Here is a 19,081-nt window from a genome sequence, read left to right as displayed (position 1 = left end):
GTAAATCGCATTGATTAAATCTAGAGATCAGTTATCATATCACGTCAAAACATGAAAATTATTAACAAAGATCGCATTATTTTATAGTTAAATTGCACTGGGATTAAAAATTGCAGTTTTCAGTGGGGATTACTTAGTTTCCAAATTCATGCAGTTAGCATTGGCACAGGCAAAATTATATATATATATATATATATATATATATATATAAGTAAAAATAACGCTGGAAAAGACAAAACCATAAGGTTGCACAAGGGTTAGGTATATATTTTGTTGTATGCGATTTTTTGCAGCCTCTAGCGTTGATGTTTCAGAATGCAACAAGAGCACTCGTGCTTGTGTGCGTGCTAGATCTCAAGAGCGAGCAGTCACTACCAGCCACACAGAGACTTTCAACGCATTGGCGAAATAATCACACAACATGTTGGAAAGTAATGTAAACTCCCACTGCAGGTACAATAATAGCCTATTTTTATCAGCTTGACATTGAACTAATGCTCTGTGCTCATACCATGATCATAATGTTACAATAAACTGCATTTAGCCGACATGTGATGTTATAAGCCATTTCACGAACTATTTTCGTGTATCTTTCACAATCAGCAATGTCAACACAGGTGAATGTATAATATGATAACGAAAACGGTTAGTGAACTAAACTGAACAGTTTCAGTGTATCAGTAAGATCGTAGGAAGTAACATTACTATACTGAACGTGTCTGGAAATGTGTATAATAAACAATATAATAGTAGTGGGATGAGTGACGTTAGTCAGTAGATCTAGTAAATAAAATAAGTTACATCCTAAAGCACCGACTTTTTGTTATCCTGGAACATTCTTTTGCATTCATGTAGTTTGCTATTTCACTAGAGTTTACTATGTTAATCCGTGTTTTCGTCCGGAGTCGATCAGATTCACGTTTTGCCTGACGAGCTTGGGCAGATAAACCTTTATGTTTTTTATATTTATGTGGAGTTTGTGTTGGAGTCTGTGTTGTGCTGGAGGCAGGACGTTTTGGGCTGTTATCAGACTCCATGTCGTCAGCTGAAGTGCCGTTGGTCGCATGGTTGATTGTACAGAGACTGGATGGAGACATGGTTGACTGGATAGAGAGGCTGGGGAGCGCGCATGCACGGAACATCTGATGGATTTCGCAGGGAATCCGACCCGGAGACCTCACTTATAAATATGAATATTGGCCTTCAGAGGGAATAGCAAAACCCGAAAAGTGGATCATTGCAATGTGTGATTACAACCCCTTCAAACACAGGCAATAAAAAAGGATTCATTTTATAAAAAAAAAGTTACATATAGAACCTTTAAATTTTGTACAATGATTGAACACAGTACTGTATTGGGTTGACAGTGACTTGGATCTCAAATGTAAAAATCAGGGTACTGAAGAAAAATTGTAACACTATACAATTTCGAAACACTTTCGAAAGGGAACTTGCACATCGTCGATGATGCTATGGGGAATGCGTCCACATGAACCGGTGTCTGAAACGCTTATCTAATCACGGCAATCCTAACAGCCCGCGGCAGCCTATGACATCACAACTAGTTGTGACCCAGAAGTATATAAGGGGAAAATGAAGAACATGTCAACAATTTTTTCATCTTCAGGGACTGTTTTGTCAAAAAGGTAATCATGGCTTGAGAAAAATGCTGCAGGAAGTGTGTGCATCTGTGTCTAAGATATTTGACATCTGATTACACATACAACTGTTGTGTTTATTGTTTAAGGCTCCGAGCACACACGCTCAGTTCCTGAAGGGCCTCCTAGTGCCAAATATGAGTTTTTCCCTTGAGAAAACTCCACTTCGTCTGGACAGACATCTGTACCAGGCGGTTTGGGTCCCGTTGCGATGAAGCAGAGCAGATACTGGAATCGTAGGGTTTTTTTAGAGGGAGCACGCAGAGGAGTTGGAGAGAATTATTAATCTCACACACCTTCAGAGACTTGAGTTCCAGACACGAGAGTGAGCTGCAGGATGAGGATGTGTTATCAAAAAAACTAACCCCCTCTGATCCAGCAGCAAGTGCTCTGCTGGCTATAAAAACAACCAGAGAGCAGGAGATGGCTCATGAGGGGGAAAAGGATGCACAACCCAAACCCTCACAGCCACTCTGAGAGTTAACGTATGATAAGTTGTGAGTGTTATGTAACGCGCTTCAGCTGCCATGTTAGAGCACATGTGGAAAGAGATTGCTCGTGGCAGACTTTACAAACAGTTTTCTTTCCAGGCATAACACTCCAGCTCTCGTGAGCCATCCATTCCTGCACGATCAACACAATGAGATCGAAAAGGCATGGAAGAACCCGTATTCAGTGCACATTCATCACCATCAGTGCAAAAACTACTCTGATGTTTAGGGGATGCGTGAACATTGTTATGTGTCGATGCCCCAATTTATGAAATGTTTGCGAACTATCTTGGTTGCGAACTAAGTTGTTGACATGGTCTCCAGACTCCATGAATATACTTCCAGGTCGCACTAGTAGTGATATCGGTAACACTTTAGTATACAGTTCCTTCGTTAATGAATAACTACACGAGAACCAATGAGTAACACAGTATTAACAATCTAGTAACTATTATTAACTAACAAGAAACTCTGATTAACAAACTAGTAAGTAATAGCGCACAGGCGAAAGTGGTAGTTCACTATTAACTAATCAATAACTACTATTTTTTTTAATACTTCCCAGAGAACTACCGAAAATGTTTATTAACAATCTAGTAACTACTATTAACTAAAATAAACTCTTATTAATGAATTAGTAAGTAATAGCTCACAGATGAAAGTGTTACTAGATACTTCTGTGGGAATTACTAATTATTTGGATCCGTATTATAAAGTGAAGATCATTGGAACTAACTAATAATGACTCAAGTGTTACTAAAGACATTTTCTAAAAGTATACTAAAGTTCACCAAAAATCTCAAACGTTTGCAGCACAAATCATGACTAGATCATGTAGTAACCCTTGAGTAATTACTAGTTAGTTCCAATGATCTTCACTTTATAATACGAATCCAAATAATTAGTAATTCCCACAGAAGTATCTAATAACACTTTCATCTGTGAGCTATTACTTACTAATTCGTTAATAAGAGTTTCTTTTAGTTAATAGTAGTTACTAGATTATTAATAAACTTTTTCAGTAGTTCTCTGGGAAGTATTAAAAAAAATAGTAGTTATTGATTAGTTAATAGTGAACTACCACTTTCATCTGTGCGCTATTACTTAATAGTTTGTTAATCAGAGTTTCTTGTTAGTTAATAATAGTTACTAGATTGTTAATATTGTGTTACTCATTGGTTCTTGTGTAGTTATTCATTAACGAAGGAACTGTATTCTAAAGTGTTACCGTGATATCATAGGCTGTCGCCGGCCAATAGGATTGCCGAGATTAGATAAGCGTTACAGTCGTAACCTAGACGTAACCTTTTCATTTGCTGGTTCATGTTAACTAATGCAGTTAATTAATGTTAAAAAATGGAAACTTATTGTAAAAAAAATTAAAAAATTAAAATCACAAACATAGATTGCACATAGATAAACAAAATGCTACATAGTCTTAGTCTATGCATGCAGATATGCACGTTAAAGGTGCTAAGCGATGTCATGCGTTTTTTAGGCTAAAACATTTTTTTTTTGTCACAGCAAACATCTCCTCACTACCTGCTAACTGAATGCACTGTAAAAACAAACAAAAACAAAACGCAGCCTCTGCAGACACCCCAGGCTCTACAAAAACAAACTGTTGGCAAACCGCTCCACGAAACATAACAAACTTTCCAGCCAATAACCGACAAGAAGGACTTGGGGTGGTTTGGGGGGTTAGTGCATGGTTGAGGAGGAGGGAGAGTCTAGCTAGCCTCTTTTTTATTTTTTATTTTATTTATTTTTTAGCTCTAGCGTTTTGTTTGACAATACTTTAAACATCAACAAGAAGTGACACCATATTAAATGGTTTTAGGTGTAGGTTTGAGGTGTAATCACTTTGATTCTGACATCTGCATATTTTATATAAAAAAAATCATTTTTCCATACTAGGGTGGCACAGACCATTACACACATCATTTTAGGTTCTACCTGGGTAAATTATAATATAAGAAAATTGTGGAGACTGTATTTAATTTTAATTAACATCAAACCCATGGGAAGATGTGCATCAATGGAATGATTGATAGTAACAAATTATAATATTTATTCTTTCAGCTTGTAAATTAATCATTATTTTGACGTAATTTTTTTTTTCCAGTATTGAACCAGTTTACAAACTGCAATGAGCAACTTATGTACATTTGTAACAACTTTGATTGCAACAATTTACTTAGTAACACTATAGTTCAAAAGTTTGTGGATGTTTTTGAAAGAAGTCTCTTGTGCTCACCAAGGCAGCATTTATTTGATCAAAAACATAATTAATAGAAATATTGTGAAATCTTATTACAGTAAAAAAAAGTCCTTGTTTAAAAAAAATAAAAATAATTCCAGTGATGCAAAGCTGAATAGTCAGCATCATTACTCAAAAAAATCTAATAAGTTTCTATGTGTTTTGACAGGCATGCACCGGAGATGTGAAAGCTTTTAGTATATTTTTATAGAATCTAAAATTAAATTTTTCATTAACGAGCTGGTTATGTCAAAAATATTTTAAACAGGATGCAATTCTCTATTATACAGAATGGTTGGCAGCCTTATTCAAAACCAGTTTTTACTCACTATTTAAAGAGGACAAGAGTATTTGAAGGAATATATTCATGGGAATAAACAATTCAGAAACAACTGGAGAGCAAAAAATATCCTTTTCTAAGTATTAAAAAATTCAACACAATTGCACAGAGGGAAAAACATTATCTCCATATTTGATAAGCAAATGCTAAGTGAAGACTGGTGGGATTTTTCACTTAATTTAAATGGTTTCAAAGGCCTGAAATGCTTTGCATGCCATTAAAAAAAACAGTAAATAAAGTATATTTCATATCACTGACATGTGCCCAAGCTTCTCATGCATATTTAAATGGAGATTTTAGACCATGTTTTGATAAACATGCTGTGTATGCGAATGGAACAAATTATTTGATGCAGCAAATGTAAAAATGGTAGCTGCAAATTGTTAATTTGTATGATGTTACCACGGATAAAATATAGCTGTAAGCACAAACAACAAGATAAGTCATGCCATCATGGAGCGTCAGACCAACTGCAACAACAAGCAATTAAATACATTTTATGATTATTTTAGGTACATTAAATAAAAAATAAAAAAATCAATCAATTTGGACATGTGGTAAACGGAAAAAAAAAAGTTAAAAATACTTTAAAATTGACTGTAGGCTATAGTATGCAAAGGAAACCTGCAATTGTGCTATTGTTTGGTAAATGTGTTTAGGCTTTGGTATTTAATAAATATTGCTTGTATGCACACTACTATAAATTATACTAAGAACTGCTATTTTACATTATTTATTAAATAAATTACATTTTATTAAATTAAATTTGACTTGTTTGAAAAGGGATTTGCAATTTCTCTGTAAATAACACTGAAATCAGTTAACATGTAAGTGGTGCAACAGTGAAGTTAGGATACCTAAAGTACCAAACCATCATGATTGGAATAAACTCACAAACTTAAGTAAACATCTTGCCAGAAGCCTTATCCCTGTGGTTTGTAGAATGCAATGAGCTGTAAGGTTTTGGAATCACATCAATAAGAAACTTATCTCTTCAGACAGATGACTAACTGTGATCAGTCAAAAATACCCATAATGCCACTCTGTCTTGACCAGTCATTTCTTGAGGGCAGGATGTCAGTAATGTCCTAATGCGGCAGTGCTCTCACCTGTGAGATGTTGAAGAATGATTTGAGGTTGCTGATCAGTTCTGTAATGTCAGACTCATTCAGATTGACCTGTGAGTTCACACCACCTACGGAGATTCCTCCATACCTGCATGCACACACAAACACATCAAATTTTCCTTGTTTGAACACATTTTATTCTGCACATGCTGTGAAATGAGTGTGTGCCATTACCGTATTTTGCCTGATTTCTGGTAGTTCTTGAGCAGGAAGTCGGTTATGTTTCGAGCTGTGACGTTCTGAAGGGTGTCTGTGGTGTTCTGAGTTCTCTACACAAAAAACACACAAAATAAAACAATTACAAACCCACATACACTGTAAATGCATTGTCCGGTAACTTAAAATGTGCTTAATCTGACCTCAAGGTTATTATATTATATTAAAGTTACGTATGCAACCATGCTTCCCTGAGAGGGGAACGAGACGCTGCATCCCAGCAATGGGGACGCTTTGGGGAACATCTTCAGCTTGACTGGGTCTGAAGCACGTGTGTAACTAGTTCATTCATTTCACACACGTGTGTAACTAGTTACTGGGTCTGAAGCACGTGTGTAACCATCTTGCGTCACCTATCCTGACGTGTGCCGGAAGCTAGAAAGGGATATAGGTATGGCAAAGAGACGCAACGTGAAGGCGTGAAGTTGTCCCGTCACAATTCAGGAGGAAAGAACTTGGGACCCCGGGGTGACCGGAAGGTTCAGGCTATAAAACCTCATAAATATTTTCAACTGTTTTTATAATTTTTTTTGTTTTTGTTTAACTAGTAATATATTAAAACTATATTTTCAGTCATTTTAGAGCTTGACAGTCCCAGTCCTAATTGATTTGGTATTTTCTCCAAAATGTCCACTTTCATGTTCGTTTCATGTGTGGCTTTGGGATGAATAGTCCGATTAAATACAGATAGAATTCTCATTTTAGGTGAACAATCTCTTTAAAGAGCATATTGGTAAAAAAATAAAAATAAATAAATAAAAATCTAAATTTATAGATAACCTTGTATGAAAATACCATATGAAAAGTTAGTGCAGGATTTCAAATGTATTAAAACAACATAAGGGCACTAATTTAGTAGATAAAGTGAGTGTTTCTTGGATTGCTCGTAAAAACAGCTATTTTTAACATCGCGTCATTTTACGCCACGTTAGGCAGCCTCAGCCTCGGCTAAGTGCAGAGTAGGCTAGTATTCAGTGAGAGCGGTCGTCAGTCAGTGTGCTTTCGGTAGTTTTTGTATTTTAATTTATCATCGTCATGGCCTGACAGGACTCCAAGATCGAGTCCACGAGTTTCCATTACAAGAAAAGGGACGGTGCTATAGCTTATCTTTCGTTCCTGGTGTGGTTTGTGCAGGTGAAGAGATGGGATTTCTCTTCCGCATTGGCTTCGGAAAACGTGGTCGTGTGTGCGTTCACTTCAGATCAAATGATTAACATCCCGGCGATGTGGAGTTCAACATGAGATGCCGAAGCAAGAATATTGATCGTCGTATACTATACCAATGGCATCAAATATTGTGATATTATAGGTAACTTAGTCATGCACTAAATAGAGGCAACTTGTAACTGAAAAACAAAATTGGTTATTTAAATACTCAACTCTTTAATTTTCTGTCTATTTTATAACCCAGGTGAAAAATCTGTATTAAAAATGTACCTGTATGCTTTTAGTACAAATAGAAATATACTCAAGTATAGTTTTTATACATTTAATAGTATAAATCTACCCTAAACATTAATGTCTGCTGGCCTGTTATAGGACCACAATAATCTGTACAATATTGTGAGCACAGTGTATATAATTAGCGAACGTGTATATAAGCACGTCTCTCACCAAAAGACACCTGTCCTGTTCTCCACTGGTTCTCCTCACACCACAACTCAATTTGTCTCTGACCGTTCTGTCTAACATTACCCTGGCCTGTCCCTGCTATCTTTAGCATAGCAGGCTCATAACTTTATGGCTTGGTCCGTTAAACGAGTATTTCCCCAGTGTCCAAAATGTCATTGCGATCCATTGTTTTTCTGTTGTTTGAATCGACCTCTCCCGCTCGTTGCGTCACGCCCGCCAGTGATGCGCGGGTCAATGTATAAACAACCCGCAACCGACCGACGTTTTCAACTACCCGCCCGCAACTCGGACCGCAAAAAAAAAAAAAATAATAATAATAATAAAATAAAAAATATTGTACCCGACACGCTTCCTGACCGCATTTTTTAAAAGTAGCAAATGCTCATCGGAGCGTTATTGGGCCAGACGTGTAACAACACAGCATCGCAAGAAGACGTAGGCCTACACATAACAAAGGCAAAGCCAGTCATCATCTTTCATTATTTCAGCAAATGTCTTCCACACTTTTACTCTTTCTATTTGTGTATTTGCGGAGCTTCCACTCCCCAGTCTTCACCTTTTCTCTTGCCGCCTCTCCATCTCTCTGCAGACTGTAGTGATCATCATAGACATGGCCGGTTCGTGAACGAATCGTTCTTTTGAACCGGTTCTTTTTAGTGAACCGGTCGAACCAGTACACTAAATCGAACTGAATCGTTCGAAACAGTTCGCGTCTTGCGTCAGCGCTAAACCACAAGTTACTAAAGTTACTCACTTTCGGACAGTCCATCCGAATCGAAATAAATCAATATCCTGAATTTCCCTACTCCAGTAACTCGAAAAGTTCACTGAACCGAGACATGTTGGTGCCACTGTTGAGAGAAGTGATGAGCACGAGCAGCTGATACTGCGCATAGATACTGCGTAGGCTACTACCGAACGCACAGGGACAGCGGTTCTCGAATCACCAGAACCGAGAACTGTTTAGACTGAGCTTGTGTGTTACCTTCGTGCCAGTATTCAGCCAATAATGTGTAGGGCTGTATATTTCATCAAAAATTGTGTCTAGTACTATATTAACACAAATGTTTAATTGGCATCTTTTTTCAAACGACCCGACCGACCGCGACCCGAATATCATTAAAAACATTTATGGATGGCCCGTAACTGCGGGTAACCGCGGGTGACCGCAGGCACCCGCTCATTTCTGACGCCCGCCACACGCATTTTCAGACGCGGACGTAAAATTTTCTCATAAAAACGACTCCATATTTATAAGTATATTTTAAAGAAAATCTAGTTCCTACATTATTTTTCTATGCATTGACTCGTTGGGTCCTCTAACCTGCAATATGCCCTTGAAATGCAACAACTGCACAATTTCATTCTTAACAGTGCATGAGATTGATAAATGTATAGACACACACACAGATTCTTCCAGAACAGCAAATCAAACCAATAAAACCACCCACACCCTGTGTTTTTTTGATTCACTATCAGTGTGGCACTAATGACGCTGACTCAGATCCACACAGAAACTGGCCTAAATGAAAGAGCTCTGACACACACACATAGACACAGGGTTACACTGTTGAAGCTTTGTGATAAAAAACATCTATTATACGCTGATTCAGAGATACAGAGAGCGAACAGAACATTATTGCTTTTTCCTTTGAAATCAAAACTATGGTTTTGTGGCTTTTAGTCCATGTCTATCAAATCAAACATTTTCCCCTTTTGCATGACCTAAAAATAATTACAATAGAAGATGTTGAATGTGCATATTTTATGTTTATTGCAAAATATGCTTTTATATACAAATATTTAAGTAGTTTGAGAGTGTAGGGAGACTCATCATTCGCATTGCTTCATGGTAGTAGGTGGAGCTAAATAATAATTCTGGCAGGATTTGCTTATTGCAATTCTCTGATTGGTGGAGATTTATTTGCAGAATTGTGGGTAATGTAGTTTTCATCAGGGATTTGTTGAAATAAGCCGAAATAATGCAAAATAGCGTTAACAAAATCATATACCACTGATTAATAACCTTGGGGCTCACAGTACTGCTGACTTTAAAGGTTTATACATTATAGTTAAAAATCAATTCCCCTATGGAAGAAATGAAAGGGATGTTTGGACTCTATTATCAGACTAGCATCAAGCAGCAAAGACTAACATAAAAGCTACTTAATATTTAAAATAAAAGGTCAATACCTTTGATACATCCTGCATTAAATCTCAATAGGAAATAGAATGTCAACACAGATAAAAAAAAATGATCACCAAATCATTTAATGGGGTCTTTGTTCTCACCAATTACCGCTGTTTCTCAGCCCTTGCAAATGATGGCAGCCTGCTAGATATCACATCAAATCTTCGTCATCTATCATTTACTCCTGCTCTCCTCTCCGCAAAATTAAACTGGAGCTTTGCCAACAAATCTCCTAGCCAAATATTAGACAGAAGCTGGACTACCAAAGAAATGTGGATGTTAATGAATGCAAATACATGCATGATATTGTCAGAAATTAACAAATTACATTTACATTATACAGTATGTAAAAGAATAATACAAAGTGGAGGGTTTGTTTATTTAGCTTACTGCACATTATCCTGCTTTTTTACATGGCATACACATATTAAAAAATACTAGCTTATTTTGATACAAATTCTTCGTAGTGCATGCGTCTTTTTTATGTGAAATCTTTACTGAATTTTTAAAGGAGCATTTCACCCATTGCAACATTAATCGTTATTGAAAGTGGATCATATATGTAGTCGAAATGTAAAAAAAAAATTAAATTTGGTGCCTTCTTGACTGAGAAAAGACAGATAATAACCAAGGGGCACATTTGTATGAAAGACTACAAATCCCACAATGCACTGCATTCTCCGCAAGCCACACCCACTAATCCAAACAGCGAAACAGAGAATTCACTCTTCCATCTACAAGGCTAACATTAGCTGTCACCAGAGTTTGAAATTCATTTCACACAAAATGTCTACTTGGCTGTGGCGAGCAGGACGATCGAGGGCGAGGGATGTAAGACCGGTGCAAGGCCGGTGACATGAGTGATAATGAAAGACACCTGTGAGGCGCGCGACGGTCTTGCCTGACCTGTAATAGCTTGTTTTCACGTGACGTCACGCAACTGCGTTGCCATGGCGCGAAGCGCAAATGGAGGGCAGGAAGTGATTTCTATATTTAGGAAGCACTTTAACACACTCAAAATGCCTATGTTTTGCGTCGTTTATGGTTGCTCAAATCGATCAAACCACGAGGAGTTTTTAGCGTGTGCCAAACGTTGTTGTTCATAAGGGTGGAAAATACAAGAAATTGACAGAAAAACACAGGGAAAATGCCTTTTAAACCTACGTCTGCGGTCGGGAGGAGCCGAATGGGAAAATGCCTGTGTGTGCGCAGTGATCACTTCGTCAACTGTGAGTTAATATTTATGTGGCTTATAATTACATTATTCAGGTGTTTAAATACACTTATGTGGCTGTTTGTGTAACATAGCAGTTTCCGAACTTTGTAAAGTCAAAGTATGTCTGTAAGACGAGTTAGTTGCTATACAGCCTCGATGGAAGGCAAATCTCTCAATTCAGTTGAAAATCGGTCCTCTTCATAACGTAAGGATCACGTCCAACATATGTTTCGATTTTCTGTTGATATATTTCTCTTGTAATAGCGTCTAAAGTAGTACAGTACAGATTTTCCTCCATCTCGTCCATTGCGCTCTTCACTCCTTGCCCTCCATCTGCGTTCCGCGCGTCAATACAATCACGTGACTGCAAACCACCTATAGGCCTGTAGGTGAGTGGGTCCCACACCCTGGAATAATAATGAGCTAATGTTTGAACTTTCTGCTTATTGTGATGCAAAATGACGATTTTTACATCATGATAAGCAGGAAGTAAAACACTTAAGTCCTTATTTTTCCCATCTCAGGGGAAAATAAGGGAATAAACCATGACCATTCAACAATATGACTGGGTTTCTATCAGCCGCGGCGCTACCATTGGGCCTGGGTGGGCCTGGGCCCACCCATTTTAGGTCCGGGCCCGCCCATTTTGAGCCAGGCGGGTAACTCCTATTACCGTCTGCAGAGACCTCGCAAGCGTACGGATTTTCATTCTCAGTTCATCCAATAAGCAGCCAGAGGAAAACTTTGAGTGAAAGCTTCTAAACCAATCAGCAGCTTCTACCTCACGTGTGGACTCTTAAGCCTGCCCACAGGCTGCATCGTCACCAGCAAGTGATCCAATGAAATGAATGACGTTGGCGCGCAAGATTTTCAATGAGACAGAAACAGTCGGTAGCTATTAGCTAAAATGAAGCGTAATATGGAAAAGCAAAGCAGCTTGTTTTCATTTAAATTTAGCAATAAAAAAATAAAAAACGCTCCGAGGAGCAGGAGGAGGAAACTCCTGCCATTTTTAGTAACGCGGTTACTTCAATGAAGAGTTACCATCCTGCTCGGCCGCCCTCTCTGCATCAAGTCCTCCCGTAACCAACTTATAATTTTTTGCTCATGAATGTGACACTGTGACAGATCGGATGTGTTTGTGACCATGTAAATAGGAAAAAAAAACACGCATGCATTCGGCTATTTCGAGATCGGTTTCAGGCCTCATTCATATGTGGAAATAAATTGGAAATGAATCAGATGTCAATGCATTTAGACCACTTCTCCGCGGTTTAATGACGAGAGCCGACGCGCATCTGCAAAGGGATGGATTGCCCGACAAAACGCCGTAGAGAAAACGTGAATGTTTGTGGACAAACGTTGACGCATATCAACATATCAAAAAGGTTGGCTTGCTCTTCCTAAAATTTCGGACCCACTGCTCCTCGTTAAAGCCTATATTTAAACACAATATGCTTCCACCAGTCCTGAGATTTCTCTCGCACACAATAACTGAAGCGCATGCGGCCATGCGCAGGCAGCAATGATGGCACTTTTCGTCGTCCTCCTCCTCAAAATCATGGTAATGTTTGGAGAACTTCGCATAAATTGCAGATTTAGCATCAAGCATGTTTCACGTTCGTCCATCTGTAAAAAAGAGAATTTAACCCTTTAAGCTATGGGTGACCAAACGTCCTGTTTTCCCAGGACATGTCCTGTTTTCACGTCTTGTCGTGGCTGTTTTTTATAAAGTGATGAAAATGTCCTGGTTTTAATTATTTTTCATTGGGCCATTTAAAAAGAAAAACATGAAAAAGAGGAAGAAGAAACCTAAATATATAAACAACTTTTGTTAGTTAGGTTTTTGTTAAGTTTGTGAGAGCTATTTTGGTTCAATTTGGAGGTAGGCTATTTTTTATTTTTATTTATTTATTTATTTATTTATTTATTTATTTATTTATTTATTTATTTATTTCTAATACAGAAGAGACATTATTTCTATCATTATTTTTGAAACCTGTCATAATAAAACATGTTGAGTAGAGTATAACCTCTGAGAAGCCTATCTGAATTTGGTCTTTGGTTATAGATAGTATTTTGTAATGTAACCATTTATATCCGGAGGCATACCCTATTAAATTATTGAAATTAAGGCATCTTTGAGTAAACTTCGAGTATCATTTGAGTATCTCATTGCCGGGCCGATTGTCCTGGTTTTTGATAATCAAAATATGGTCACCCTTTAAGCAAGCGCGATGTTTTTAGATATGGCTATATGGCAAGTGTAAACACATGACTCGGATAAAGTTGAAAGAACGTGTAAACGGACGGTAAAAAAAAAAAAAATGTAACAAATTAGAATTGGGCATCAAGACCTGCAGAGTAATCGAGGCCTTTTTTTTTCAGAATAATAACAATTTAACTTTTTTATTTAATCTAATTATAGGCATATAATTTTTACCACTCTCCACGCCTCCCATGGCATGCTCTGGCTCCCCACTTTGGTTAGATATGTTGTTCATTTAATTATTTCATGTTGGTACAGTTCTTCTATCATTCTGAATAAATAAAAAAAAACAGTTCAATAATTTTGTATTGTTTTCCTGCTGTTTTTGTTTAGCAGCTGTGTCAGATTCAGTGCTGCTGTTATTTCATGTCGATAAAGTTCTTCTGTCATTCTAACTTTATAAGAAACAGTTAAATAATTTTGGACAGTTCCCTGCCCGTAACTGGAGAGAGAAACAGAGACCCTCCAAAGATATAATTCCGTTTCAGTCTTTTTGTGTATTAAACATTCAAAAGAGATAAATCAAGTTATAGGCTTACTGAGTCGCTGTCCACAGTGCCGCAGAAAAGCGCTGAAACGGATATGAAGGGGATTTTTTTTTTTTTTTTTTTTTTTTGCCTTACGGACGGGCCCATCCAGTTTTCTGAAGGCCCACCTACAATCAAAATCCTGGCGCCGCTAGTGGTTTCTATACATACAAAGCTTAATGCAAATGGGTGAAGTGACCCTTTAAAGGGCACCTATTATGGAAAATTCACTTTTACATGGTGTTTGAACATAAATGTGTGTTGGCAGTGTGTGAGCAAAACCACCCTAGAATGATAAAAATCCACCCAGTGGTTTTTTTACAATCACAATAAATCATATGCACTGCCTCAGAATGAGCTGTTCTAAGATTTAGCGCTTTGTGACGTAGAATTGAGCAAGGGGTTTGATTGACAGTGTGGCTGTGGCCTAGACCCCGCCCTCGGTGATCTGTACACATTAATCCTCAACTGTGGATCGTCATATACTGTTTGCGATCCACCGTCACATCCAGTAACAGTAAGTGTGTTTTATGATTTTTGAGCAAATAGTCTTTTCAGTCTGTCAAACAAATTCAACAACAAACGCGTCTAAAGTTGTTGTCGTCGTAGGATGTCTGTGTAGGCTATATAATTTAAACCTTGTTTGTATAGTGTGTAACCACACGTTTATATATATTTAAAGATATTGTAATAAAAACCGCATATATGTTCCTGTTCTGTAAGTTAGCCATCTTCTCACATTTGCCACAGAAGCACCCGTATGACAAGTAAACATGACGCCACAGGTCCCCGTCCCTCGCATAAATGTAATTTCGCTTGTACGTAGCAAACTTTATCACAGTATGTGTATGTAATTTCAAAAAAATTGCGCCAGCATTAGTGTTTGTATGTCTGTGTGTGTGTGTTGCACATGCCCATCATTTCAAAGGGGACGCGATTACAACGCTAAAGTACATAAATGTATCAGATAACCATACCGAGACGTACTGGTCCATTCTCATTCATGTTTATTCTGCCGGAGTCTCTTCGTACTATTTATATATTCCGATTCAAACGTAGGCAGGGCGGGGATATGCAGCTCATTTGCATTTAAAGCCGTATACCTCCGAAACAGGTCATTTTTAAGCAGGCCCCAAAATGACATTTTCAAATGGTTATAATAAATTAACTGTGGGGTATTTTGAGCTGAAACTTCACAAATACATTCTGGGGACACCCAAGACCAATATTACATCTTGTAAAAAGGGGAAAAATAGGTGCCCTTTAAGAATAACTTTTATATTTTTAGTAATGTTTCAAGATGAACACTTACTAGACTCAAGCAACTTATGGTTAATGTATTATCCATTCCTTAATCCATATTACTTCTATCTCATTGTTTTGGCAAATCTCCTCTTGTTTTCTATGGGATGATGTGTAAAGCTGTGAACTAAAACCAGTCTATATTCAAATTATTCAGAGCTTCGCTTTTGTCTTGGATCACAAATGCAGTTGTGTATACGAGTCAAGTTATATGGGTATAAAAAAGCCTTTTTGGGGGGTTTCATACCAAAAATGAAGTCAACTACACCAATGACCTGTCATCGCCATGGAAACCAGTGTTTCATTAAGAAACCAATGTGAAGCGTCAGCCTCTTCTCTTTCAGTTTTCAAGGACACAAATATAAAGATTAAACTGAAGAATGGGTCCTTACTGACTGTGTCTGATAGCCGATCAAAGAAACTGCTTGTGCTCCTGTTAGCCACAGCTGACGTCTTCAAGACCAGACAGTAAATAATAATCAATCAAAATGCTTTAATGGGGGCCATTTGCAGTGAAATACAATTGACAACAACATAAATTGCCTAGTAAGTGCATAAAGCAGACACACAATGGACGTGGAAGGTGTTTGAAAAGGTCAGTGGGCTAATGTGATGCCATTTAGCATTTTACTATAGTGATTTCCAGAGGTACAGACGAACATACAGACGTATTAAAGGGACACAATCTGGACATGACTGAAAGAAAAAGATTTTAAGTAAAAAAAAAAAAAAAGGCTTATATTTTTGTTTCAAACAAAGCTATGGCTCCCGAATACTTGCAATATATAGTGCACATGGTCACATTTTTTATGGAATTTAATGGGAGCTTCCATGTTACTTGATTTTCCTTGAATAGTATCTTATCTATTAGTACTATTTTAAAGATTCCAAATTTTGTTTCAGAGGTTATCTGCAATTGGTTTACATGCATCCATAGTACAGCAATACACTTAACACTTACATTTACACACAATATGCATTGCAGTTTCAATCAAGGTTCGATCAGGGACTTGGTCTTTCTAAACCCCTTCTTTACAAGAGCTGACTCTGCTTTGATTGGTCAGATGGCTCAGTGTATTGTGATTGGTCTAGCGCGGGTTGGAAACCAAACTGCAATTTCCATATCTAAATTTCAGCTCCAGATCTTCCTCAGCACTTGAAACAGTGATACAAACAGTAGAGATGGCATCAGTTTTACCGTATCAATTCCAAGCTGAGTCCTCATTCTTTGTAATCCGTTGGTCTTACAGTTGTCTCGACATGTTGACATCACAATCCAAACTCTCTAGTCATCAGCAACAACTTCAATGTTTAAGGGCAGGTCAAAGTAGATGTTGTTCGTGGGCAGCCAGTTAAGACTATAGGCTGGCACTATGCAACTTTGTAATAAACATGTACGAAGGTTCGTGAAGGAAGTTTAAGCAACTTTTAGGTTACAATCTAAAAGTGAATTACTGAAAGAAAAAGATTTTCACAAAACTTAAATGTCTTTTCCACATTAAGCAATAGCATGGCTTCAGACGACTTGCAATATAGTGCACAAGTCACATGGATTAATTTTTGGGAATCTAATGGGAGCTTCTATGAAGTGAATTTCAGTCTTTTCCTCAATCAAAGCATCATATGAATTCAGAAGACAACTTGTATAAATCTTTTAATGATATAAACATTTCTCCTTTTAAATAGCACCATATGATCGTGGAACTACAAAAGTGAGTTAATAGTTCACAGTTTTACTTTTTAAACCAGTGTTGTGAAAACTTTTGGACAAATTGGTATGATTACAATCATCATCCAAGAATAAAACCTAAAAAGCATTATCTAAGGGCGTTTTCACACCTCAAAGTCTGCTCCAAGGTCCGAACCAAAGTTAACATTTTGATACATTTTATACTTTCAGAAAGTTTTGGTTTGGTTCCACACTGCAATTATGCGAGCGCACTAAAGAACTTTACGTGACATACTTGCATCCTGTCGTCATCATCTATGTGGGCTGCATCTTTGCATTGATTGGTTTAATAAATGGATGTGCGTTTGACGTCTACGTGTTGTCAATTTGACGGGTAACTTTGACAACATGAACGAACAGACGCATATTGCTGCAACTATATTGTTATTTATATGGTATAATTACCAGCAGCACCAACTATACACAAGGCTAGTTCGGCAAATTCGCCAAATGAACGTCTTCATAGTGCGAACATTTTATCGTCGCCGGCAGGAAAGGAGGAGAAGACTGCAAGGTGACTTATTATGTCATCAGACCACACTTTAATTAAAAACCTTGTCTCCTCATCTCCCTATATGTGCTACCACGGCTAATTTTTCCTGCCACCTTCTGTTTTTTCGGCTTATTGGGAACCACCAGAGCTTCCTGTAAAAGGTCTGAAAGTACGAACCATACAGAAATGCTTTCATTTACATTTATTCATTTAGCTGACGCTTCTATCCAAAGCGACTTACAATTGCTATATACTGTATGTCAGAGGTCGCACGCTTCTGGAGCAACTAGGGGTTAAGTGTCTTGCTCAGGGACACATTGGTGTCTCACAGTGGATTTGAACCCGGGTCTCTCACACCAAAGTCATCTGTCTTATCCACTGCGGCATCACATTCACAATAGAAACGAACCAAACCTTTGTTCAGTTCGATTCGGACCGAGACTACTTCTTTTCGTCGGACCAAATTTCATCTGTTCGGTCTGGAGCGTGGTCCGAAGGGAGGTTTCACACGTGTAATTTTGATTCGGACCAAACTGAAAAGTCTGAAAGTCCGGACCAAACAAGGTAGGTGTGAAAGGGCCCTAAAAATGTGATTGTGTTGTAATGCATTCAGTTCAGGCCCTATGAAACATGCAGACACAGTTTAATGAATATGCATCACTGTGATGAATAGTTGATACAACAACAACAACAATTATTTATAATAAATAAATAAATTATTTTGTTGTTGATAGAGTAGCATTCATCTGGATCTCTGCAAACGTTTCTGTTTTCGTTCAGGTCATATGAAAGTGCCTATAAAGTCTGGCTTGAATTATATATTTTTTTTTGTCTTGTCTTCTTTTCATAAAAGTCTATGTCTATAATTTTCCCTGCTTTATCAAAACAGAACATCATATTGCTTTGATCAAATCTCTCTCTCTCTCTCTCTCTCTCTTTCTCTCTCTCTCTCTCTCTCTCTCTCTCTCTCTCTCTCTCTCTCTCTCTATATATATATATATATATATATATATATTGTGTGTGTACACACACACACACATATATATATATATATATATATATATATCTATCAGTGTTGTAGTACTCGAGACTCGGACTCGTCTCGGACTCGGTCTCGAGACCATATTTTAATGGTCTTGGTCTTGTCATGGACTCGTGTCCATTTGGACTCGGAATTGACTCGTACTCGAACATTTTTTTTTTTAGGACACGGAATTATTCCCGAGTCCACTCGAGTTCAATTAAAAATATTTTTCATGATTATTAATGTATGTTAATAAAATATTTCTTTAAATTGATTGACACGCCCAGTGATTGGTGATTTTCTAGTGCGCAACTGCGCATGACAAATTGTAATAAAATTACTTTTAACACCACCTACTATGTGGCCTTTTTACCCTGATAATATTTTTTAAACTCAAAAAAAAAAAAAAAAAGGATTTCTCTAAGTAAATAAAAGTAAATTAGGTAATCAACCCTCACTGGTCTCGGTCTCGACTCGGACTCGACCGTCTCTGGTCTCGGACTCGACTCGGACTCGACTCTCTATGGACTCGGTCTTGACTCGGACTCGACTCTCTCTGGTCTCGGTGTCGACTCGGACTCGAGTGAGGTGGTCTCGACTACAACA

The 19,081-nt window shown here is 37.6% G+C and overlaps 1 protein-coding gene across 2 annotated transcripts in view; it reads right to left on the bottom strand.

Moving 5' to 3' along the window:
- LOC120477781 (phospholipid-transporting ATPase ABCA1) overlaps positions 1–19,081 on the bottom strand; it is a 265,488-nt gene that overhangs the window by 68,834 nt on the left and 177,573 nt on the right. For both annotated transcript variants that reach the window (XM_039669594.2, XM_089126189.1), the window contains exons 33-34: positions 6,051–6,145; positions 5,859–5,964 (exon numbers count right to left, since the gene is read on the bottom strand). In XM_039669594.2, the coding sequence (XP_039525528.2) occupies positions 5,859–5,964; positions 6,051–6,145 (201 nt within the window). The remainder of the gene's footprint in view (positions 1–5,858; positions 5,965–6,050; positions 6,146–19,081) is intronic.

This window comes from Pimephales promelas, chromosome 1 (genome assembly GCF_988280905.1).
Source record: "Pimephales promelas chromosome 1, fPimPro1.hap1.1, whole genome shotgun sequence".
Taxonomy (NCBI): domain Eukaryota; kingdom Metazoa; phylum Chordata; class Actinopteri; order Cypriniformes; family Leuciscidae; genus Pimephales; species Pimephales promelas.
This window is presented reverse-complemented; position numbering and strand designations above follow the sequence as displayed.